This window comes from Typopeltis vanoorti, chromosome 15 (assembly GCF_054136105.1).
Source record: "Typopeltis vanoorti isolate ZY-2024b chromosome 15, IOZ_Tvanoo_1.0, whole genome shotgun sequence".
Taxonomy (NCBI): domain Eukaryota; kingdom Metazoa; phylum Arthropoda; class Arachnida; order Uropygi; family Thelyphonidae; genus Typopeltis; species Typopeltis vanoorti.
In genome coordinates, this window is record NC_143563.1 from 106,807,264 (window position 1) to 106,831,482 (window position 24,219).

A 24,219-nucleotide genomic window follows, 5' to 3' on the forward strand; every position below is an offset into this window, starting at 1 on the left:
GCTTCGTCTATACTGACTGAGCTACGGAGGCTCCAATTATCAATACTAGTTGAACGTAATGCTTCACAGTTAAGAGTATATCTCCAATGTCACACAAATGCATTGTTGCTAGGCGTGTTTCACAAAATACGTAAGCACTTGGATTCTTTTTGTTCACCATGTTACTGTGATTTGTTAGAAATCGGATTTTATTTAAATTCGATATTTGGAATCCTTTCCAACATTTCTTGAGCCGTCTCAGTTTTCGTTTCATTGGGAATAATTGCCGTGTGTGTGGGGGGGGTAATTTGGAAACGCTTCGAAATTATATAAAACAAATTCTTCCTGACCGAGTTGAATTTAATAATATTGCATGTCGACTCATTGAATTTTCTGAATTCAGTTGTCTTTTAGCCAAAATTATTTTAAATATTAGTAAAATTATTGTAGGTTGGAATTTAACTTTTTTTTTCTTCCCACTTCCACATACTAGGTTTCGAAACTTATATACGAAATGGTGCTATGAGAGCTTCCAGAACATATAAAATATAATTCCATTTTGGTTTAATTTTGAAAAAAGTATTGGTAAAATTATGCAAAACAAAGTTGTATCGCTCATACAATACGTTCTTATCACTATAGAATTGAAACAATCGCATTTCCTTAATTTTTTTTAAGTCTTTGGTAAGATTAAGTTTAATATTTAAAAACTGAAGATTTATTTCTTAAATGTATTTTTTTTTTTTTTAATTACATTTTGCTAGTGAATACGACTAAAAACGTTTTTTTCTTTTCCTACAGTGAATGTAGTAGAAGCCTTACAGGAGTTTTGGCAGATGAAATTAGCCAGAGGCGCAGATCTGAAAAATGGAGCTTTGGTCATATATGAATCCGTTCCGTCTTCTAGTCCTCCATATGTTTGTTATGTGACATTACCCGGTGGCAGCTGCTTCGGCAGTTTTCAGGTAAATAGTTAATTCAGATTAATTAGCTAATATTTATTAATTCTGTTATAAATAACTGCACAAGAAATTATTTGTATTAATAAAATAAAATGGGATATCATAGTTTAATATCTAGATGTGAGGTTTTCACTTTTCTTCACAGAAAACTTATTGGATTCGATGTCGCAATAATCAGTATATTATTCCTGGATGTAAATGTTTTTATATTCACGAATAATATATTGATTCTTCTCTCCTTATTTTACATTTGTTTGGCGAAATGCCAGCCACCATTAAATGAAATGTCAACCATAGTGGAATGATAGAATTTTTAGTTCTTTTCACTGCGCACAAAAACGTCAAAACATACACTGAAAATGGGAACCACGTGTATCATTGAGCAAACGAAATTCTCATTTTGTTCGCTCTGTCAAGAATATATTATAATAACAAATTCATGTTAGTTTGATAAATGTGATAACTTTAGTAAAGATTCTATACTCTTCACCTGTTTGCTAAGAACGGAATGCTGCTTTTCCTGTTTGGGGTTAGGTATGCAGAATTTGAACGCCCACTACTGCCACTGTGAAATATACCTCTTTCTTTGAACACCATATAAATTAGAATTATATGGTGATGGAAGCGTATGCATGTAGTTTATCCTTGCACATTTTCGTTTCGCATTTGAACCAAAATGTGTCCCAGAAAGAATATTTTGATAAAAGAAAAAAAAAAAAAACATTTTGATTTTTATGAGTAAGGAGGACCATGGAATAGTGTGGTTTATGGGACTCGTAGTTCATACCGCCTTTATTTTTAATTTGATTATTTTCTTACTAGCACTGCAATACCACGAGCTGCTGCCTTACATAATAAACTAATAAATCAAATGGCGATTTGATTTATTAGTTTAATAAATCAATAAACTGAAGTATAATTCATAAGCATAAACGGTGAATGTTTTGTCTTGAGAATATCACTGATTCATGCTGCTACAAAACTAGAATCTCAAGCACTGAGTTGGAAAGATTTGAATTCGAATCCCTTCTAGGACCTGAACAACCTTTATTAAAGGCCTGTTTTCAATCGAACGTATTATAATCGGTCTCATATGGAGGTGGCGAGTTTTTAGTTTTTACTTTCGATTTGTCATCTCTCCTAAACCGAATGGAAAACATACGCAATTCAAAATCACTATTCCGGCCTTAGTTAATTCGGCTGAAATTCCGACCCGTAGCGGTAAATACTAGTCGGTTGTACTACGTAGTATATTGCCAGCGTGAGTCACTGAAGAAACATGGAAATAGGTGTGTTGGGGAGGTGGAAACGTAACCATACTTCCTTAACCTAACTGTTCCTGAATTTTGGCTGGTTGGATTTTATGGAAATTCTATTTGGAATCTTAACAAAAGGGGTCCTGAATGTTTAAATCGGATGGTTTTCAGGGTCACAGTGCTTTAAAATTATATAACTCCGCTGATGGATGGAATTCAGTAAAAGTGGTATTAGGCATACACCACAATATTCTGGTCGTGCAGTAGAATCATTTTTATGTCAAAATTAGATTAAAAAAAACCAAAATTGGTTGTAGTATATGTCAATAAAGAAAACTGACAATCATAAAAGCGCGTTAATAATTGTGCAGCAGCATAGTGATCCTGTTTAGTCTCACAATAATTAAACTCGATAGTTTTTGGTTTAAGTGCTGTATTATTTTTGTTTTCCTTTGAAAGTAGTCCGGTTAAAAATGGCGCATTTTAATAGTTATTCTTAAAATAAAATTTCATTAAATTCCCTCAAACCTGAGAGGAATTACGATGATTTTGAATAATTGTAAATTCCAATAAAACAATCATTTCATATCAGTTTGCCAGTGAAAACTATATTGCAACGATTAAAGTATGTCTGTGACCACCCCAAATAAAGGATTGTCGGGATCTTAGTGTTTATGTACAATATAAAGTACATTTTATATTTATTAAAACCGTGAGTACCAAAAGCTGTAGTGCTGTAATTGAAAGAACAAATTTTAACAGATCCTAAATACCAAACATTCTAAAATTCTGTCTACCAGCGAGGAATTTATCATTTGGATTAATTTTGCTAAAAAAAAAAAATAATAATAAAAACGTACGATTGAAACCAAACTTTAATTATCCGAACATCCTGTGTGCGTCCAAAATTTAATTCTGCCATGATAGTTACTGGAATGGTTGGACAAACTTGTGTAATGATTCCAAATTTCTGTCCAACCAGAGAATGAGAAATACCGTACATACTTGCCGATGGACAAAACGAATCCATTTAGTGCTTGCACACTTTACGCCTGATATCAGCTCTGAATTAATTGTTGTGATGTCTAGTCATTAACATTTCAACAATGACTTTTAGTAATATTATTTGAAGGCAGTAGAGATGCCGCCTTTCTTTTATGTAATTAAGCTCACTGGTCCTGTGAAAGTGATTTCGATAAATGTTTAGCCAGTTTGTAGATGGAGCTGGCTATGCTATTTAATATAGGACGAAGGGTGATATTGGGTTTATGAGTTTTAGGGACCCTTAGAGGGAAACCTCCATCCATTAAAAATTCTTTGCACTTTAAAACATTAATAGAAAATTTAACTCGGACAGATTCTAGCATCGTGGTCAGTTTTGATATCGCCTCACTTTTCATTAATGTACCTTTTGACAGAGATCCTTGACTTTATCAAGCCACATTTCTTCCTTAACATAATTGAATTATTCAGATTTCCCATGCATGCAAGTTTTTTCCTGTGAAAAGGAAAAATATATAAGCAGCTAGATGGGACTGCCATGGATTTCTCCCTCCCCCTCTAGAAAACTTCTATAAGTAGTATTTTGAAAACCAAGCTCTCAACACAGCAAAGTTCTTTGCAAATATGATCTCCATGCCACTTTCAAACTTTTCATTCAACCAGCTACTTTTATACGTTCTCTTTAAGATCGACTACATCCTCTTTAACATCTGGGAGTATATAAAGTTCCTTGTGCCTGCAAGTTAGTCTACTTTAGACCGACTGGTAGATCAGTTAACATACGCCTTGAAGAACATAAAAATTACATCCGAGATCATCTGTATGGCAAGTCGGGATTGGCAGACCATGCTCTGGATACTCCTTCATATAGGATCAGATGGAGAAAAACATCTTTATTATACAGAAGTCGTTACAGATCTGAGAGGCTATTCTTAGAATCAACATCAGTTATGAAGCACTCTCCCAACTTCAAGTATGGATGCATTAATTTACCAAAAATCTGGAAGACTAATCATTTAAGACGTAATAATCTGACCCATAGAGGTCGCTACATGACATTTAGGCGTCAGTTATAATTAAATTGTTTCTACAATTCCTTGGTTTAGTGCTGTGTACCTATGACATTTATCATTGTGCTCTGATAATGCTGGCTGGAAAACCATCGAATTATTAGTGAGTTTAATAAATGTATTTTTCTCCCCCTCTTGGTTTAGTTATACCGTTAAATTTTATTATGGATAATGAATAACACCGAAGTATTTCTGAATAAAATATCTACATCAGTACGGACAGCTAAGGGCGTGCAAATGAGCTTTAAGGTTCATTATAATAGACCTACTGCTCGCTGTGCAGACACATGACAAGTGTGTGGACCCCCATGGGGGTCCACACTGTAATAATTTGTTGTAAAATCTTGAACGCCTCAATGCTTTGACTCTTCACATTTGTTTTCTTCCTCCTTCAAGATCTAGCCTGTAAGCATGTTTCGGCATCTGTAGGACGATACTTTCTTTCTCTTCCTAGGTCTTCCTTTATCTCTTTTCCCTTCACGTTTATATTTAATTACTTCCTTTGGTACTCTTTCATTTGAAGAATGTACTTTAATTTTAGCCGCTTATTTTTCTAATTTTTTTTTTTGCCTTTCTTCCTAAAAAAGTTTCCGAACAATAACATTTGTTATTGTCATAACTTCAAAATTTTAATTGTTTCCTTCCTTGTTTTTGCCATTTGTTATTCGCCTTATAGTAGTTTTTGAAACCATTTAATTGTATTATCTACATCATTATCAAGTAAATGTTATATCACATTCTAAATATCTAAAATGTGTTACTTGTTCTAGAACAGGAATGCACAACATACGGCCCACGGCTTAAATTGAATAAATAGAAGAAAAAAAATTGTACGATATTAAATGATTTAAAAAATCAGCAATTGAATTGAATATTTGTGGTGATTCAGTTGCTGTGCCCAAAGAATATAATATCAAAAGACACCGACACAAAACGTGCAAAAATTTTTGACAGGTTATCTTCACATGAAATTAACGTGAATAAGTTTATGCTTACTCTTAAGATGAAATGTACAGGATTTCTTAGCTATTCCATTCCGGTAAATGAGCATTGTGATGCTGACGATTCCTGCCTGGTTGGCCAAATGATTAGCGTACCCGCTCTCCAAGCAAGCGGCTGCGCGTTTGAATCCCACCCTGGACATGGATGTTTGTGATCGTCTTTAAGTAGAAGATGAATTCCATCGCTCGGTGTGATAACACCGCCCCGCTTATTGGAGGCCTTGAAAAAGTAGTGCAAGATTTAATTAATATGTAAAAAATACAATATAAAATTTGATAGAAATAGAAAAAATATATCCCTAGCCTGCCCACGGTACAAAATGTACTATAGGTTTACAAATAACCTTTCGTGGGTGGGAGAAACAAAAGACCGCACAATTATTAGTTTATATACGTGGAGTAAATAAATATTTTAAAATCATTGAAGAACTTGTGGATATGCTATCGTTTACATGGGCATACTACCGGAGAAAATTAATGGAATAATTGAAGTTTTGAAGAATTTTAACCTTCCAAGTGACAAACTCATTGGCGCTTGTAGCGAATGCTGTGGAGATGTAGCTACCATCTATGATAGGAAAATATAGTGGTGCAGTTACATTACTTAGAAAAAGATTGTCAAAACGCTATTAAGTATTCTCACTGTTTTTATACATAAAGAATTTTTAGGCAGTAAAGTACTTCAATTTGATCGTATAATGACGTGTTGTTTCAACTGAATTTTATGAGGGGAAAAATCATTGACTCTCAATACGTTGGTTAGGCTGTGAAAATGTTTGGCAACGCCTTTTTGAAAGATCTGAAATAATAGAATTTCTAAAAGAACATGAAAAAAAATGTAGTTGAACTGGAGAACAACGAATGGCCCTGTGATTTAGGATTATTTATGACCGACATAACATTTCATCTGAACAACCTCAACAAACAATTGCAGAAAAAATCGATTTGTTATTACTGAATTGCTTTCAGCATTATCAGCTTTAAATGCAGATTGCAATTATTCAGGTCTCAATTTAAAAAAGAAAAGAAAAGAGAATTTGTACATTTTCCAACATGTGTGTTGTCTGCAAATAATCAATTTTATAAAAAAGTAAACTAAGATTATAAAATTTTTGCTTGTTAACAAAAATTGTACACAGAATTTCAAGTTCGATTTTTTGACTTAGTAAAGGGGAAAGAACAAGTTAAATTTCTTTAGGTTATTTTCCCGTGCATGCGGAAAATTATGAAACGAACTTGAAACAACAGAACAGAATTCAACATTACTGAAAGGCAAACATTCTTTTCTCGATTTTTGTAAGCTCCTTGATCACAAGAAATACAAATATTTAGTTAAAGAATCGTTGAAAACTGCATTATTATGTGAGAGCGCGTACGTACCGGAACAAACATTCTCATGAAATTACACAAGTCAACCCTATGTACAAATCTCACGGATGTAAATTTGAGAGACATGTTAATAACAGCAATTTCCAGTTTACCAGCGGATGTCCGAAAAAAAAATTATTCAAAATGTTATGTATCACATTACATTTATTCATTGAAGGGAGAAGGACTTAAAAAACATCTTCTTTTGTTATACAGTAATTGCTAACCAGGAAATGTAATTCCCGAGCTATATTTAAGTGATGCTTGGTTTTCCATCCTACATGCGTAGAACGTTTGAGTAGTTTTACAAATAAAAAGTTAAAAGTAATTCAGTCCTTCATGGACACCGAATGAAAGTAACACTGTGGCCATTTGTATTTAATGACGAAAGTAATAGCAACTGTAGTTCGCTCTCTGCATACTGCGACGTCTTACGTCAGCAACGAAGTATAACACGCGGATCCCCAAATAATCAAGCAGGTTTTTTTTCTCTTCTTGCGGTGCTTTGTTTATCTTGTTTATTATCATTTGTACTTCTATAGTCGTAAAATCCTGAACCCTCCGCCCTAGACACATGCACAAACCGTCCATCGCGCACGAATATAAAATTTTCTCTCAGAAAACACCACTGAATTGGCTTGTACAAAAAAAAAAAACCCTTAGCCCGTCCACGGTGCTATAGATTTACTACCTTTCGTTGGTAGGAGTCAAATAAAAAAAGACCTTAGTGTCCCCTTTCCGTACTTTTAACCAAATCATATCCAACTTCAGTGGTGTTTTCTCAGAGAAAATTTTATATTCGTGCGCGATGGACGGTTTGTGCATGTGTCGAGGGCGGAGGGTTCATGATTTTACGACTATAGAAGTACAAATGATAGTAAACAAGATAAACAAAGCACCGAAAGAAGAGAAAAAAAACATGCTTGATTATTTGGGGATCCGCTTGTTATATTTCGTTGCTGACGTAAGAAGTCGCAGTATGCAGAGAGCGAACTATAGTTGCTATTACTTTCGTCATTAAATACGAATGGCCACAGTGTTACTTTCATTCGGTGTCCATGAAGGAATGAATTACTTTTAAGTTTTTTTTAAATCCTCCTTCTCTCTTCAGTGAATAAAATGGATTGTTGTTTCCTATAAAACAATTGCCATGAAACATCTCTCCAGGCCTAATAAATAACAAATATAATATAAGAAGCCAAACCTTGCTCCACCTTTGCTCCGAGTTGCCCTTGTGTTGTACTACCCAAGTGATTACTTACACTTGGGCTCGCCGATAGTTTTTTCGGCATGAAACTCTAGGATTTCGATCCGAGTTTCGTACCCGGCTGTAGAATAATACGGGATTTACCATCTCCCTTAAACTTAAATATAACATTCCTATAGATTACAAAGGCTTGTACACGTTTGAGTCACTATTTTCTGCATTCCATATTATGAGATTTCTCCTTCCTTGTATTTTTTTAAATTCATGAATGGATTCCATACATATTTTTAAAGAGAAAACCGGACGAGTAATTATCGCATTATATAATTTCGTCTACCATCTTTTCTTACAACTTATTCGAGGGCATTATCTTTATGAAAACATCGCAGTTTGTGAGTACCTTTTATCGTGAATTAAGTGAAAATAGTCCAATGTGTCACACAAGTGGGGGGGGATGGATTAAATCAGATTTAACTGGACAAAATGGAAATTTGCCGAAGTTCTTCCGTAGCACTGAAGTTAATAAAGCGACGGTGCGTGTGAATACAATGAAAAGAAAATTACATTACAAGTTACTGCAAATATATCTTTAGGCACAAAATTATTCTGTGATTGTGATGCTACCATAGCATTACACCGTGTAAAAGTTCATACAATGTAGAATAAGAAACGGCTAAGAGGTTGCGTGACCACTTAAAACTGGAGGAGGAGGCGGTATGTGTTTCTAGGAAAAAACTGCAGACATACAGACTACTTTTTTATCTACAGCGGCTGGTTCGAAAGATTCCAGAGGGAAATGTAGCCTATCACGTTAAGATACGTGGTGAAAAAGACTGAAAGAAAACGCAACAAAATGGTTACCACCGTTAAGCTCATTGAGGTAAAGGGTTACAAACTGGAAGAAATTTTTTGGCTAGAAAACTGGTTTGTGTTTGTTAGAGAATGTCAAAGCAATGTTTCTCAATAGATGTTCCACGGAACACAGCCAAGGTATTCCACGGCTTCTTGAGAAATAATGCAGAAATGTAATCCAGTAGTTCACAAACCAGACGTTTCGGAAAACTCCCCCCCCCCTTTCTAAGTAGCAAGATGGCACCGTAAAATGAGGGGGGGGGATTGGGGGGAACCTTTTTAATCAATGTTAAAATCTGATAATCAAGAATAGTAAAATGTGACAATTTTTATCACCGTCAATTCTTATGGTGTAGGGGTCAGTAACCTGCAGTTCTTGAACATGTAACTATGGCTCTAACTTAGCGCCTACATGTACGACAAACACTTCTCAGTTTACTGAAATAAGAGCCAACAGGCTTCAAATAATGTGGTATTCAATATCCACTTAATTTGAATACTTCTCAGTTTAGTTTACCTGGGCATCGCGAGCAGAGCCCACGTACTGCGAGGTGTCGAAGGTTAATCGTTGCAGTGGTGGCGAGTATAAAATAGTTAAAATGACATCCGGGTGTTCGATGCGTGGAGTAGAGCTTACTCGACATATATATAAATTTGAAATTTGCGTTTAGAATTCTCAGTTTTTGGTTCGACGTATTGCTGCGAGCAAATAGTTTGAACATGAACTACAGCAATCCCTCGATTAGTGCGTCTAATGCGTTCTTTAAAACAGACGCATTAATCGAATATAATAACCTATGGGAAAATGTATAATTCGTTCCTCAGATTTCTTTTTTGACCCTTAATTTTTTTTTATAAAAGAATTAGGGTAGTATGTCTCAGGGTCTAGTTAAAGGAAAACCATTAAGCTGAGAGACAATAAAACATATTCAGAATATAAATTTTATTATTCTACTTCTTAACAAAGAATTGAGCTAACGTAGTTTTGCTGGCATTTTGTTTCTTTTTTTCATACAACCGACGGTATGGCCCTATTGCCTCTTCTATTCTCTGCAAATTTTACTGCTTCTCTCTTCATCAGGATCAGCCTCCAAGCATTGCTGCTTAAAAACATCGATTGTACGAAAAATATCTTCAAATTGTTTCTGTGAAATCTCTTTTGACTATCAGTGGTTAAATTTTCTTCATATTCTTCGGGATCTCTCCGCTGTGCATCTAAATTTAGCAGGTCGGAATCACCCAGCTCTTCAGAATGAGATTTAATTAACTCTTGAACGTTATCATTGAAGGGAAGAAAGAAATGAAGGACGTTCGAATTGGTTTCCAACAAGCGAAATCACGTGCTTTAGACAAAAGTTCCCAACTGTTATACAAGCAAATAGTTACCACTTTAAAAACTACAATGATCATAAAAGAGAAGTTAATTTTCCGACGTGTAATAATAAACAACTCATCCTAGAAGACGGATTAATTACCCTATTATCGGAATGGATTCTATTTTTTGGGATATGTGCAGAAGTGTCGAAGGGTCTCGAATCTGTGGGCGTACTATAGCAGACGACATAAATTTTTGCAGTAAAAATTTGAAACATAGTGTACATGGAAGTAGTGTAGTATGCTATTAAAAATAACTTTGTAAAATGTTTTAAATCGGTAACTAAATTATTTCATTCTAGTGAGTGATTTTTAAAAAAGGTAGCCATAAAAATGTATACATAGAAAATTTTTAAAATCTGTAACATTTAATTTTAAGATGTATATAGACGCACTAATCGAATTTGGGTATCGAAAAAAAATGACGCACTAATCGAGGGATTACTGTATATTATAAATCAAGAAATCTGAACATGAGTCTCTTTCATGCTTAAAAATGAAAATTAACCACTGTGAAACTTACTGAAGAAGTTGAACAGCAAAAGTCACAAATTTGTACCAGCTCGGATGTTTTTTTACGTATTCTTCGTCTTAATAAATATTTCGATATATGCGGTGGTGACGAGTATAAAATAGTTTAAAAAAACGTGTTCGATGATTAATAAAACATTATATATTAATAAAATATCTTCCCACTTTATTTCATTCGTTTAAAGAAATACCCTCTCCGAGCTTGAGCTGAGATGCGACTCTTCGGATTATTATTTTTTTTAAATTAGATCAAAAACTGCTCTTCATTCAAAACAGATTGTCGATCCCTTTCATAGTGGACTATTCAAGTGTGAGAAATCCTCCACATTTGTAGGCATTGTGCAGGGACTACACACATGCCTCCTCTTTACTTGGAAGTCTTGATCTTCAGACGTCGGAGAACGAATTCATACAGGAACAAATAGTGGGTAAGAACATGTTTGGATTTACATTCCTTTCCCCCTTAAAAGTCATATGGAATACAAAAATCTCTTCATCTAGAATTAACGCTACTCAACTAACACAAGGATGCTTTCCGCTACGACAGTGACTTCCCAAAAACAGTTAACATTCTGCAGATCAGTGATGTAAGGTTTATTTACTTAATTCAGTGCACGGCTAAAGGAATCTAATAATATTCCTGTGACAAAAATCTTTATGGTATCATATCAGAAGTTAAGGTTATAAAGGTTTCTCTGCGTGAAAAGAATGGGTGATATGTTATACAATTTTATACCGAATGGATTTGTATTTGGGTACACAGCTTCAGTGGCAGTATATATAATACTAACATAAAGAGGCCAAAATAATACCTGCTAATTGCATGCTTTTTTTTGCCGGTTACTGGTTCACCATTTGCCATCTCCGTATGAGATTGGCTAATTCACAGAATCTAAGTACAACCTTATGAAAAATGTGCAAAAATATACATTTGGTAAGTGCTGTAGCTGAGGTAAATTATCGTTATATTGCTGTTGTACATATAAAATTTTTGACAATTTAAATTTATATTTTATGTAGTTGAAGCCTGCGCATAAGCAACAGTTTCGCTTACAGGCAGGTCCACATCATGCGGTGGTCAAAGCTAAAATCGATGGAATAGGATAGCTAGTCTTTATTCCCCTGCTTCGTCTTCTAATTGCGTGTGTTCTCTGGCCGTTTACATGCTATATAGATAAAAAAATAAATAAAATAAAATAAAAATTGTGCCATTTTTCCATATGGGACTAGTTAACTAATTTTCAGCTGAAAAGTTGAATATAAATACTCTTCGCCTCCTGGACGGCATTCGACACGAGGTGTTGCCAAGCAAAGGCAGAAGTCCTCATCACTATAAGACAGTATCTAAATAAGAGTATCTAAACAAGGAGAAAATTTGACTAGAATAAAGAAAATTGTCTTTCAGAATAATATTAAATCGGAACTTGAATGAATTCGGTGAACTAGTTGCCTGATATGTTTAACGTCTTATCCTTGTTTTCAAAACATAATCTAATTTCAGATAATTTAGTTTTTATTCTCTTTGTTTCTTTCAGGTGCGTACTGAGATACATTATCTCATGCATGCATAAATTAGCCAACATCGGAATGACGTATTTATTCCAAAATATCACAATACAGACTATTAAACAAACAAGCGAAATGTTTACATTTATGCTCCTTGGGTTTTTTTGTTATTTAAAGACATCAAGTATAGAAGAGGTCAAACTATTATGCACAATTTCTTATATGATATGCAGTAATCGATCTCTTATGAAAATGGACAAGATTCTTAAGGCAGAAACTTGATTGCAATATTATAAAAAAAAAAAAAAAAATCTGTCACTTTACAATAGAACATTTCTAGTGTATTTGGTCAGTTTTTTTTTTTTTTTTTTCATTTAATAGAATAGGATGAAAATCAAGACATTCATGGTACTTGATTCTAAATAATGCCTGTAAGCTACATTGAAAAACTCATTCCTACTCCAAACACATCCCAGAAGTCGTTCCTTATTTAACGCGCCACAATTGCTTTGTATAAAGACTGCTGAGATTTAAAAATACATATACTTATCTTTTCATATTAAAAACATATGCATTACATTTGTTAATTGCTAAATTACAGCAATTTTAATAAGAAACTGAGCACTGTTTAGTGGAACAGCAGCGAACAGCCACCGACCTACACAGATATCACAGAAACAAAATATAATGGCTCTTTCTGCTGTAAAGCAAGAGTGGTTGTGATGGGTATTAAACTGTATGTTTATCATTCTTTTCTGAGAATGATAAACTCTTGCTAGTTTATTTTATCATGATTAACTGCTGCTTAGACATAACTACATTTGTCTTATATTCCAGTAGACTCTTGGTTGCTAAGGGATAGTATAAACTTCACAGTAATATATTTTAATCACGGAATCTGCTCCAACTTGCCGCTTATTGTCTCAATTACGGATAGTGTATCAAGCTAACCAGCATGTCCCATATAACACCTCCGTAAGGAAAAAAAAAACGCTCATGTTTTCTTGAAAAAATGGTTGTAGCTTGGGGAACGTAATGTGAGAGAGGCCGTTCAAGATGGATGGAGTTAAGGAGGAAGACAGGCGCCGTTTCTTCAGACGGCTTGAATGACAGAAAATCGGTGTCGCCCAGTAGCTGCTTGTGTTTCCACTCACTTCAAAGATGTGGGGAGGAGTGATGGAAGCTAAAACTATGACGAAGGCAGAAACAATGGATTAATTTTATCTCCTAGCACAAGACCATTTCTTCGCTGGAGGAGTGAAGAGGGCTTGAAAAAGTTCCATGTTTGGTGTCTAAAGGATTTCTGGCCCATGATAAAAATACAAAAATCTTAAATCTTTTAAATCTTAAAAGATAAATCATTTAAGACTTAAAAGCAGGACTTATGTTAAATTATTAAAAACAAAAAGCCCTTATCCCTGGTACTAGTGTACTATAGACTTAGCACCTTTCGTGAGTGGGAATCGCATAAAAAACGGTGTGTGAGTGTGTGGGGGGGGTATCAATTAACTGAATTTCCATCGTTGGTACACCATCTGGTATGCGAGTTTCATACGGTGCACACCTGAAATACGCCCAATCTTAAAGACGACATACCCATATGTCATAATTAAAATATTACATGCACCCCACTCCCTCCTACACAGGATCGCAGCAAAAACATTTCCATTCCATATGTTAAGGATACATCAGAAAAAATAGCTAGTTCTTTGCAAATATGATCGCCATACCGCTTTCATTCAACCAGCCACTTTTATATGTTCAAGATCATCTTGAACATCTGGGAGTATATAAAGTTCCATGCGCTACAAGTTAGTCTACTTTGGACAAACTGGTAGATCAGTTAACATACGTCTTGAAGAACATAAAATTTACATCCAAGATCATCTGTATGGCAAGTCGGGATTGGCAGACCATGCTCTGGATACTCCTTCATATAGGATCAGATGGAGAAAAACATCTTTGTTACAGATCTGAGAGGCTATTTTTAGAATCTATGAAGCACTCTCCCAACTTCAAGTATGGATGCCTTAATTTACCAAAGATCTGGAAGATAAATCATTTAAGACTTAAAAGCAGGACTTCTCTGAATTAACTTTGTAGTTATCTGACCCATAGAGGTCGCTACATAAGGACATTTAGGTGTCAGTTACAATTTAAATTGTTTCTACAATTACTTGGTTGAGTGCTGTATGCCTATCACAATTCATTATGCTCTGATGCACGGTAGAAAACCAGCGAAATATTAATGAATTTAATAAATGTTTTTTTCCTCTTGGTGTTAGTTATACCATTAAGTTTTATTATGGAATTAGAGGCATAATATACTAGTCTCATAACTTTAGTTGCTTCTGCTGTAATACACCCTCTGCCCAGAAAGAAACCAAACTTTTGATAGAAAATAAAACGCAGTCCAATTATAATTATTCAAATAATTTATTTCAGTCAATATACCCTCCCTCAGCTTCGATACAGAAAGATACAACAGGTGGCGCCACTAGTTTCTATTTTTCGAAACGTTCGGTTTCTTTTTGGACAGAGGGTGTAGTATTGAAAGGAAACCAATCAAACTTAGCGTCACAACTCATTTTTTCAGTGTTCCACTCACGTCAGCCCTTTCTTACTCTATCATTTTTAAAATCCTTCCGGTAAATCTCCCAACAGCTTAAACGTCTGTCATATCTTTTCATCTGCTATATACTAGACACTGCCTTCAGTCCGTTCCAATAACTAACATTCCACAGTACTGAAATTATTACGAACTGCCTCTGTATCCGGCAATTTTTCCCCCCGCCCTCTCTCAAATCCTGATGACAGGATCTGCGCACAGTAGTCCAGTGTGGTCAGATAGGCGCCTAAACTACTACCACCTTATCTCTGCTGGTCAATGTCCTTCACTCTCCAATATATATTTGTTAATTGCGTGTGTTCTCCAACCGGTCGTCATCTGTGTGATAAGAAAAAAGTTTCCGGGAGACAAAACTTGCCATTATCGTACGAGACAGGTTAATTCACATTCAATTCAAAAAAAAATTATAAATATTCCTGGCGTCCTAGACAGAATTCGAACCCGTTTTCTCATTTGAAGAGCAAATGTCACGTTTTCGTCGTGACTACCGATGTCGAGATTATAAGATCGAAGGGAGCGCGTGTCTTTCTTAAAACAGACTTGGTACTTTCCTACCCACACGAACCATTCACCTAAACATCGGTTTCTAGTTTGTTCCGTATTTGCAATGACAGTCATCAAATCGTTGTCTGTCCTTCAAATGTTGGTGTTTGTTACCCAGCTTAAATGATGACATACACAAACGTTGTATACTAAACTTGAAGTTTAGTATACAACTAAACTTGTCTAAATTGCAAATGGTATTACAGCAAAGCTTGGTAGGCAAGTTCGAAATTCTTCAGCGTACTTATCACAAATTCCGATGTAAGCTAAAAGTTCTGCATTGTTCACTTCAATAAACAAGTACTCATCTCTGCTGTATTTCCGCATTAGAGCTTTCTAAATATAATATTACATTACCGATTGTTTGTAGTTGCATTCATCCATTCCCGTAATGATACATTTCTCAAACTGAATGAAATAAATTAGAGACTTATCGGACTGTTGCATTACTTTTACTTACTGTTGCTTTTTTTTTGCAATAAGGAGCGTGCAACTCGTTTAGCAGTTGTTTCTTTTGAAATTGAGTTATCATTATGAAAGACTTTTCATCGTGGTAATAGCAGTATGCCACGTAAAAGTGCAATATCGTGTGAAAATTCGAAGGAATTTAGAAGCAGGGATAAAGGGAAGATAGAAATCGTGCAGCAAGATGACTTCTTAATTACAAATAGAGAATGCCTAAAAATACGAACATAAAGGAAAAGTTGGAGAAGCGAAGAATGGAGAGGGGAAACGAGTAGTAGTATTCCCATTTTTTAGGATGGACCGGAAAGAGCGAAACAGTGAAAGCACATAACACAATTCAGAAGGAAGTTAATGCAAGGCTAAGTAAGACGACTCTGAAAATAAATGCAGGGCGTTCAAGAGTCGATTGGATTAGTGTACATTGAATAAAACTGAGGAGGAAAAAGCGGAGAAGTGTAGTAATGAGAAAATGATCACCAAAGATCAGTAGGATATCGCAGAAATGAAGATGAATTTTTATTGAAGCATTTAGAAACCACCGATATATTTTATTTAAAATATAGTAGAATATATGGAATAAAATACGGTAATGGAAGACAAAACACCGCACGATACCATTATTAACACAGAAGACAACTTTGTATTTATCTTTAAATTTAAGTAGTGCTGCGTACTAGTCCAAGGTCAGTTAAATGCATAGCACGTCTTTTTAAGGTCTCCCATTGCCTTGTGCCGTAGGACAAATTCACTAATTTTAATAGCATAAATAGTGCAAAAAGAAACATATCCTAATAACTGAATTACAGTTATTAGGATATGTTTCTTCGCCATACTATTAAATTGCAAAAGATCACTGTATTTCAACATTCAGTATTTTTGAATCAACAAGGCTGTTTGTATATTTTGGGAGTTAAGCGAACTGTTTCTTTTCCTCAGTGTTTATATATACAAGCAAAGTGGTGTCGTCAGTTTAAAGTATTTTCATGAGAAGCTTTCCACATTCCATGTTTTTTATGGACAGCATAGGTTTGTGTTGTAGTCATTGTTCCAACTGCTATTGCAAGTACTGGGTAGACTCAACAGGTGCACATGTATTTTTCGATGCATTTTATTTCAGATAGACAATCCTTTATACAAGGTAACATTCATTTATTGGTCAAGTACTTGTATTGAGTCTTCCATTTCAGGTTATTTTCCCAAAACATATTTATGTACTTGTGAGAATTAGGATTTTCTGGAGCTGAACAGTTGCAGTACTGTGAAATTTAATATCATTTATAGAATTCACTTGATTAATTTAACGTGTATAAATTGATTATCCTGTGGTTCATTATGCTGTTAACTGCAGAACAACTTGGAACGGTGGAAATTTAGAGCTATAAAATTATTTTATAAACACTGTAAATGTCATCGGCCAGGTACTTACCACTGGCACACTCCAGTGTTCAAAGTTACTAAAATAGTTATTAAATTTTGACAAATGCTATCCTGATATCGGAGAGTGCTGTAATGTTTTTTTTTTCATAGATTTTATTTTAAAGAATTGCTTGCTTTCTAGATGCTATACCCTAAACCAAATGGTCAGCTGTGAAATGTTGCTTTATAAAATTTTATCACTATTATATTATATAAAAGATACATTTTTCTCAAGATATTTATTGATTTTTGTCAGAAACCAAAGATGGCATTTAATACAAATCTTTAGCTTTTTGCTCCTAAATTTATATATCAGTCATGTTTTTCACTTCTCTTTCACTAGCATTTTTAGTAAAAATGGACTCTAATGTACTATTATATTAAAATAGTTTGTATCACTTAAAAATCTAGAGCAAAGGATTTTTTGTTTTTTTTTATTAAAAAAAATTAACTTTTCGCAGTTGGTCCAAAAATGGTAAGTAATAGTAATGTATTTTGAATTGCATCTGAGTCGAGAAAATTCCCAGTCTTGCTTAAGTCGAAAATAAATCTGTTTATTTTTAGGCATTGTCAAAAAAAAAAAAATACCATGTTATTTTTTAACATGATGGTAGTGGTTATCGCAGTATTAAAAATACTTTTGGAAACCGTATACAACAAGTAAAAAAAAAATGCTATCCAATGATCCAAATGAAAATAACTTTTCAAGACAAAATCTAAATATAAAGCAGTAACAGTAATAAAGTTATCATAGCACTAGAACTTGAAATCGTATTAAATATCTCGTTTTTCTGTAGGCTATTCACCAAACTTCTTTCGAGCTATTTCGATGGCACTTAAAAAGAAAATTAGCCTGTTTAAGAAGATAAACAATTCAAAGGCTGCAGATTGATATGTCGAAGTAACCCTTTAACCTTATTAAAATCGCAGTAAAACACCTAAACAACAAGGAGAGCGAGAGGTAGTAGTTATTGCGGTGTCTGAAATACACGATTTTCGTGCACCAAACGGCCCTTTACGCCGAGTAGATTGATGCGTCAAAGTGCGATGTTAAGGTAGCTAGTTAGCCCTCAAGTAATGGGTCGGCCTCACCGATAACTGCGTGACCAGGCTACACGCGCAAGTTGCTAACTCGTGAGTTATGGTAGGTAGCATTGTATGTATTAGCGTGTGGGCGTCTTCAGATGAGGGCGCACAGTTGAATAACCCTCACTAAAGAATAAATTTCTTGTTCAGCGATTACCGTTTTCGAGAACGAGATTTAGAGACACAGTACTGTGTTTACATTCCTACTTTTCTCCCCTCATATTCTTAACAACGGTGCTACTTCTTCCGTGATCACAACTCAAACTCCTTGATTTCTTGTAAATGGAGAAGGCAATGTTCGCTTTTTCTTTTACAAATTCTCTAATGTTCATACTGAAATTATGTAAATAGACGCAAAATAACTGAATCATGGATCATTGCTTGTTCTTGATGTTGAACATATTAAAACCTTGTGTAGAATGAATATCCAATACGGAAATCAAGACTAGATTCTGAAGCTTCTGTAGTTCGTTGGTAATTGCGTAGCCCTTTTGTTGAAATGATTTAGGTTCGAATACTGTCTACGAGGCGAGGGAAAAAAAAAAAAAAAACCAAGCATTTCAGACTAAAGTACGTTAGCTAGTTTCATCATGCGTATCAAGGATTTAAGCCTAGCATGGCCTGTTCCATGCTAGGCCTGAATCGTTTAGGAAGACATCCTTGTTTTCATTTTCCTAATGGCCTCTACTTTAAGGCTTGTTTTGGTACTCTTTCTGTTTTCATTCTTTGAACGTGTTCCATCCATTTAAGTTTATATTTTTTTAATTTTTTCTATTACTGGTTTTGGTTTAATTCTTTCATAATTTCTTCGTTTCTTTTGTGATCAAATAGGGTATACTGTGGAGTTTTTCTCATAAACTTCATTTCTGTTGTTATTAATCTTTGTTTCTTTTTTGTTTTATTGTGCAGATTTCGCTTCCATACAATAAGACTGGTATGGCTAATGTATTGTATACTTTTAGTCTGCTTTGTTTTTGAACTAGGTTTGGTTTAAATATAGAGTTAATTACACCTGTTATTTTTAAATATTTTGCAATTTTTACGTTTATATCTTTTTCATTTTCATATGTGATCATATATCCTAGGTTAAATTAATTCACCTGTTCTAAGATCTTATTATCTATTACTATTTTAGTTCTTGCTGGATCTTGTCCTTTAAAGGCCATAGTTTTTGATTTTTCTGTTGACATTATCATACCATAATCTTTGGCTATCTCATTTAGATCTAAAATAGCTTTCTGTAAGTTATCTTCAGAATTTATAATTATTATTATTTGGTCATCGGCAAAAAGGAGTGTTTAAGTTCACTGTAAGAGAAAGTTTAATTCCTTGATGTAAATTTTTATTCCATTTTATTATTATTTCATTTAAGTAGATATTAAAAAGAGTTGCCGAGAGGGGACATCCCTGTCGGACCCCTTGGTTTCTCTCTCTCGTATATGATAGCTCGTGATTTAATCTTATTTGTATTTGATTATTTTCATATATACTTGTGATAGCTTTTAGGATATTATTTGGTATTTGTCTTTCTTTTAATATGTTAAATAATGTTTCTTTTAACTTTGTCGAATGCTTTTTCAAAGTCAATAAATGCAATATGTGTTTCTAAATTGTATTCTCTTCTTTTCTCTATTATTAATTTTAGGCAAAAGGCCGGGTCTATACATGATCGTCCTTTTCTAAATCCATTCTGTACTTCTAAAATAAAGTTTTCGGAATATTTCATTAGTTTGCTATTTAAGATTCTGCTATATATTTTGTAACAGTAATTTAGTATACTGATACCTCTATAGTTTTTAGGATCATTAAAGATAGGAATCATAATTGTTTTTTTCCATTCTATTGGGGGAATACCAGTGGAGTAAATTTTATTTAAAAATAATAAGTCTTTCTTTGAATCTTGTTCCTGCATATTTATACAGTTCTGAACCTAGCTTATCTTCTCCAGGTGATTTTCCGTTTCTTGTTTCTTTCAGGATGATTTCTAATTCTTCTTTAGTTATTTCCTTTTCATTTTCGTTAATTGTTTGCCAGTTGTCTTTTTTAAAATATTTGTCTGTCCACAATTTGTAGTAATTTAGAAATTCTTCTCATTTCAATTCGGTGTTTAATTTTGTTTTCTTTGGTATCTACATTTAAGTGTTTCAAAATCTTATATACATTGGGTCTTATTTTATAAAAATCATGTTCTAAATTAGAAACAAATTTGTTCCATGATTCTCTGTCTTTTTCTAACTTCTTATATTAATAATCTTAATTAATTAATAATCTTTTTCGGACTTCTCTTTTATTTATGGCTCTTATTCTATTATAGCTAGTTTCATACGATGAAGAAAGTTTTGTTCCTTGAACTCGCGTTTTTCATCCCCTAAAATAGACAACCGGTCAGAATAACTTGTAATTTACAGACATAATACACTTGCCGCATAGCCTTAGTTGTTTCGACGATAATACAAAAACAGATCACACGACGAAACTAGAGTATTCACTTTGGCATTAAATTCCCATTATAAAGAAAGAAAATAATAATGAATGTTTAATTATCCTTTGCTCAAATAAGTAATTTTTGTGGAGAGATAGCAAAGCGTGTCTTCTGTAAAGGATCCATTAGTTAGCAATAATGGGGTTAACGTCATCACGAGTCATAACATCGATAAAGGTAATCGATCTACTCACTCGATTATTTCTTCTTGAAATAGAAAACGAGTTACATACTTGGATTACTTAATGCATTTCCTGTTTTACTAAACTAATATTAATGTGCATGTCCATAATGTAAGAGAAGTAATAACAATATGTACCCTTTATCGAGAAAAGACTAGTTCATTTCTTGTTAATTGACGCCAGGAACTTGTGTATGATGCACACATTCTCCCCAACCCACAGAAGGTTTGTGATCATCCGCGTAGTTTAGAAATAGCGAAAAAGTTAAAATGTTAGGTGTGTCACGAATGCATAAAATATATGTAGATACTAATCGTTTTTATCATTTACTGCCATAAAATATATACAATCTATTATTACACACACACACACACGGCGCAATTTGCAGTATCGAGAGAAATGTAAACTAACGTAAAGATGCAGTATTAAATCATAACTGCATAAAATTAACTTGCTAATTATTTAAATTAATTAACATAAAAAAAAAGTTAATTCATTAGTGTATAGGCTAGTGCGAAGGGATCGTATCGATTGCGCTAGGATTCCATAAAGCAACCATATTGCTGCTGCTTCGTTATCAGTGCACGAATCGTTATACCTGTAAATAAATATGAAGAATTTCTATTGCGTTATCGTTTCATTTTTGATGTCTAGCGTTAGTAATACGTATAACATCTATACTCTTTTTCAGATTATCTCGGAAGTAGCAGAATAAGCTACATTTCCGGCTTTTCTTACCATTCGTACTATAGGCTTACGCTGCATAAAATAGTTCCTTAAATTTTTTACGTTATCACATCGTGTGGTACTTTGTATATAATTATTTTACTACTTCCTTACTTGCCGGTACGGCCCGTAGTATATTTCTTTACTTACAATATAACCTGAAAAAGAGTATAGTGCTTTTTATCATCTAAAGACACTATTCATGTTGGTACTGACAAACATACGGTTCATCTTGTAAACAGACGAGGTAAAGTTATGGTATCGATAAATGCAGTACTGTAAATGTGTTTTCACTTCCTTATGATTTTCTGTTTTTTCCTTTCTCTAGCTTACTTTATTGTTAGAATATGGTATATAATACATACCATACAAAATGTGTGTTAAAAGATTCTTTGTTATCGATAAGGCTTCCGATCAACAGTAGGCTGTTAGTACCGTATTTACTCGAATATAACTCGCCCTCGCGTATATCTCGCACCCTTGATTTTACTAGACGAAAAAAGTTTAAAATTCTAGATAGTGTCAGATATTTTGGAATTCGGTTGAAGAGAATCAGCATTACAACTCAACAATCATTGGCTTGCCTTTGTTGTTGAGTCGCGCGATCTTTTGTTAACACTGCACCAGTATGCGAGACCGGAAGTAACGATAGTAGTCTTGGTGAGTCATACCCATTTTCATTATTTTAAAATCATGGTGATCTTATGATTCCGAAATGATAAAAGGACAAGCAATAATGAAACTGTTTGTTTTAATTTCAAACGCATTCACTTAAGATTCAAATATCGCGTGATGAAGGTGAGCCGTCGATCGCGTAAATAACGTTGATAATTAAAATTTAAATGCATTCATTTTACAGATGTGAGCAATTATAAATTATGATGAATACTAAGAATTTAATTGTAAATTTAATTTCAGGAAAAACTTTAGTTTCCGAAAATCCCCGCATCTCGCACTACGATTTTTTAACTTTAATTTTTTTTTTTTTGGGGGGGGGGGGGGGGAGAGTGCGAGTTATATTCGAGTAAGTGTTTGGAAAATCAAAAGTTATACGCGGATTTTCGAACAACGAGGGCGGTTGGCTCCCCCCCCCCCGCGTTGTTCAAGGGTCAACTGTACTTATTAACTGAATTTGAGATAGTAATCAGTGTTTGAAAATAGTGATATGGAAGATTGTCACAGAGAATTGAAGGATACACTTTCTCTCAGTTTAAATGAAATCAGTTTCAATTTTTAACTATGAATGGAAAGTGACTATTTCCAGCAGGAAGATTGAAATAACTCCGTCTAAGGTGACAAATCCTACAAATTCTGCGATGTTACTTTATGGATAACAGTATTCGTGGAAGTTTCTATAGAAAAGTATCATTTTTCCACCCCGAGACAGCATACATACAATTGACGGACATGAGCAGGCTACGTAGTCGTAGGTATGCTTAACCACCATGCCATATCAAAGCATTAATGTAACCTAGTTTTATAATCAACTGTTAAGCTTAACACAATAACACATTCAGCATAACACAGTGAGACCATTATGTTATTATGCTTTCATATTTTCATGGCAGTGGATTTCGCTTGCATAAACACGGCAGAATAGTCATATTTCGGTTCTATGCAACACAGATATCAAGAAATGTTAATTTTTCAAGGATGACATTCGATAAATTGAGTGTCAAAGCTTCGTGTCTGATAAATTGCGCTTTTCAAGCATTTTAGTGTATTTTCTATTGTTTTGTCATTTTGATCTTCTACTATGGAGTTAGTCAGCGCTGAATTTGCGTACACCCTTCCTTAAAAATTAAATGTACAGTTTAGGTATTACCTTTAAGAATTAACTTAATCATTACCGAATATCGGACAATCTAGTCCACAAAGGTTGGAAAGAAATTTAGCCCCTTCTGAATCTTAGGGCGCGTCGAGAGTTGATTTTTTTTTTTCTCACAACAACAAAACAAACAAAAAAAAATGCATTCTACACACATTGTATTTATTTTCAGCTTTCCGTTGTTCTCATCCATACTCAGCAAGTCTTCATGGGAAGACAGACAGCGTAGCGTAAGTCTAGAATTCAGTAATAATGACTAGGTCTGTTCTTTGAATGTACAATTCCGAGTAACAACGTAATAAGGAGAATGCGAGAGGGGATGATTCAACGCCTAGGGGCGTTGAAGCATTGGGGACTCCAAAGATAATCAGAGATCCCTTACTTACTGGGATGATTGTTTTGATACGGTAGTCTGGCAGTACTTTTTTTTTTTTTTTTTTTCAGTCGTCGTGCCAGACTGAAAGGTGTTTTTTACTACGTCTCAGATTTTGAATTTCAGAGTTGAGCGAATTGTTTGGGCCGTTCGGAGAACTCGCCTTCATGTCCCAGACATTTTGCATTTCAATCGACAAGCACTGAGATGCAAACGTCAGAGAAAAATTGAATATAATTGTAATTCGGTATTTCTTTTGTCAGTTCACACGAGCAGAGGTCGGGAACTGGCAAATTGAGCAAGCTCAAATGTGGCTCGTGTTGTAGATAAAGTAAAATGGAGGAAAATCAAGTATTAATTTATATTTAAGTCAATTAAAAA

The 24,219-nt window shown here is 34.2% G+C and overlaps 1 protein-coding gene across 3 annotated transcripts in view; it reads left to right on the forward strand.

The window, feature by feature from the left end:
* lft (Limb expression 1 family member lowfat) overlaps positions 1 to 24,219 on the forward strand; it is a 223,605-nt gene that overhangs the window by 136,817 nt on the left and 62,569 nt on the right. For all 3 annotated transcript variants that reach the window (XM_090405700.1, XM_090405699.1, XM_090405701.1), the window contains exon 2: positions 781 to 944. In XM_090405700.1, coding sequence (XP_090261826.1) covers positions 781 to 944 — 164 coding nt within the window. The remainder of the gene's footprint in view (positions 1 to 780; positions 945 to 24,219) is intronic.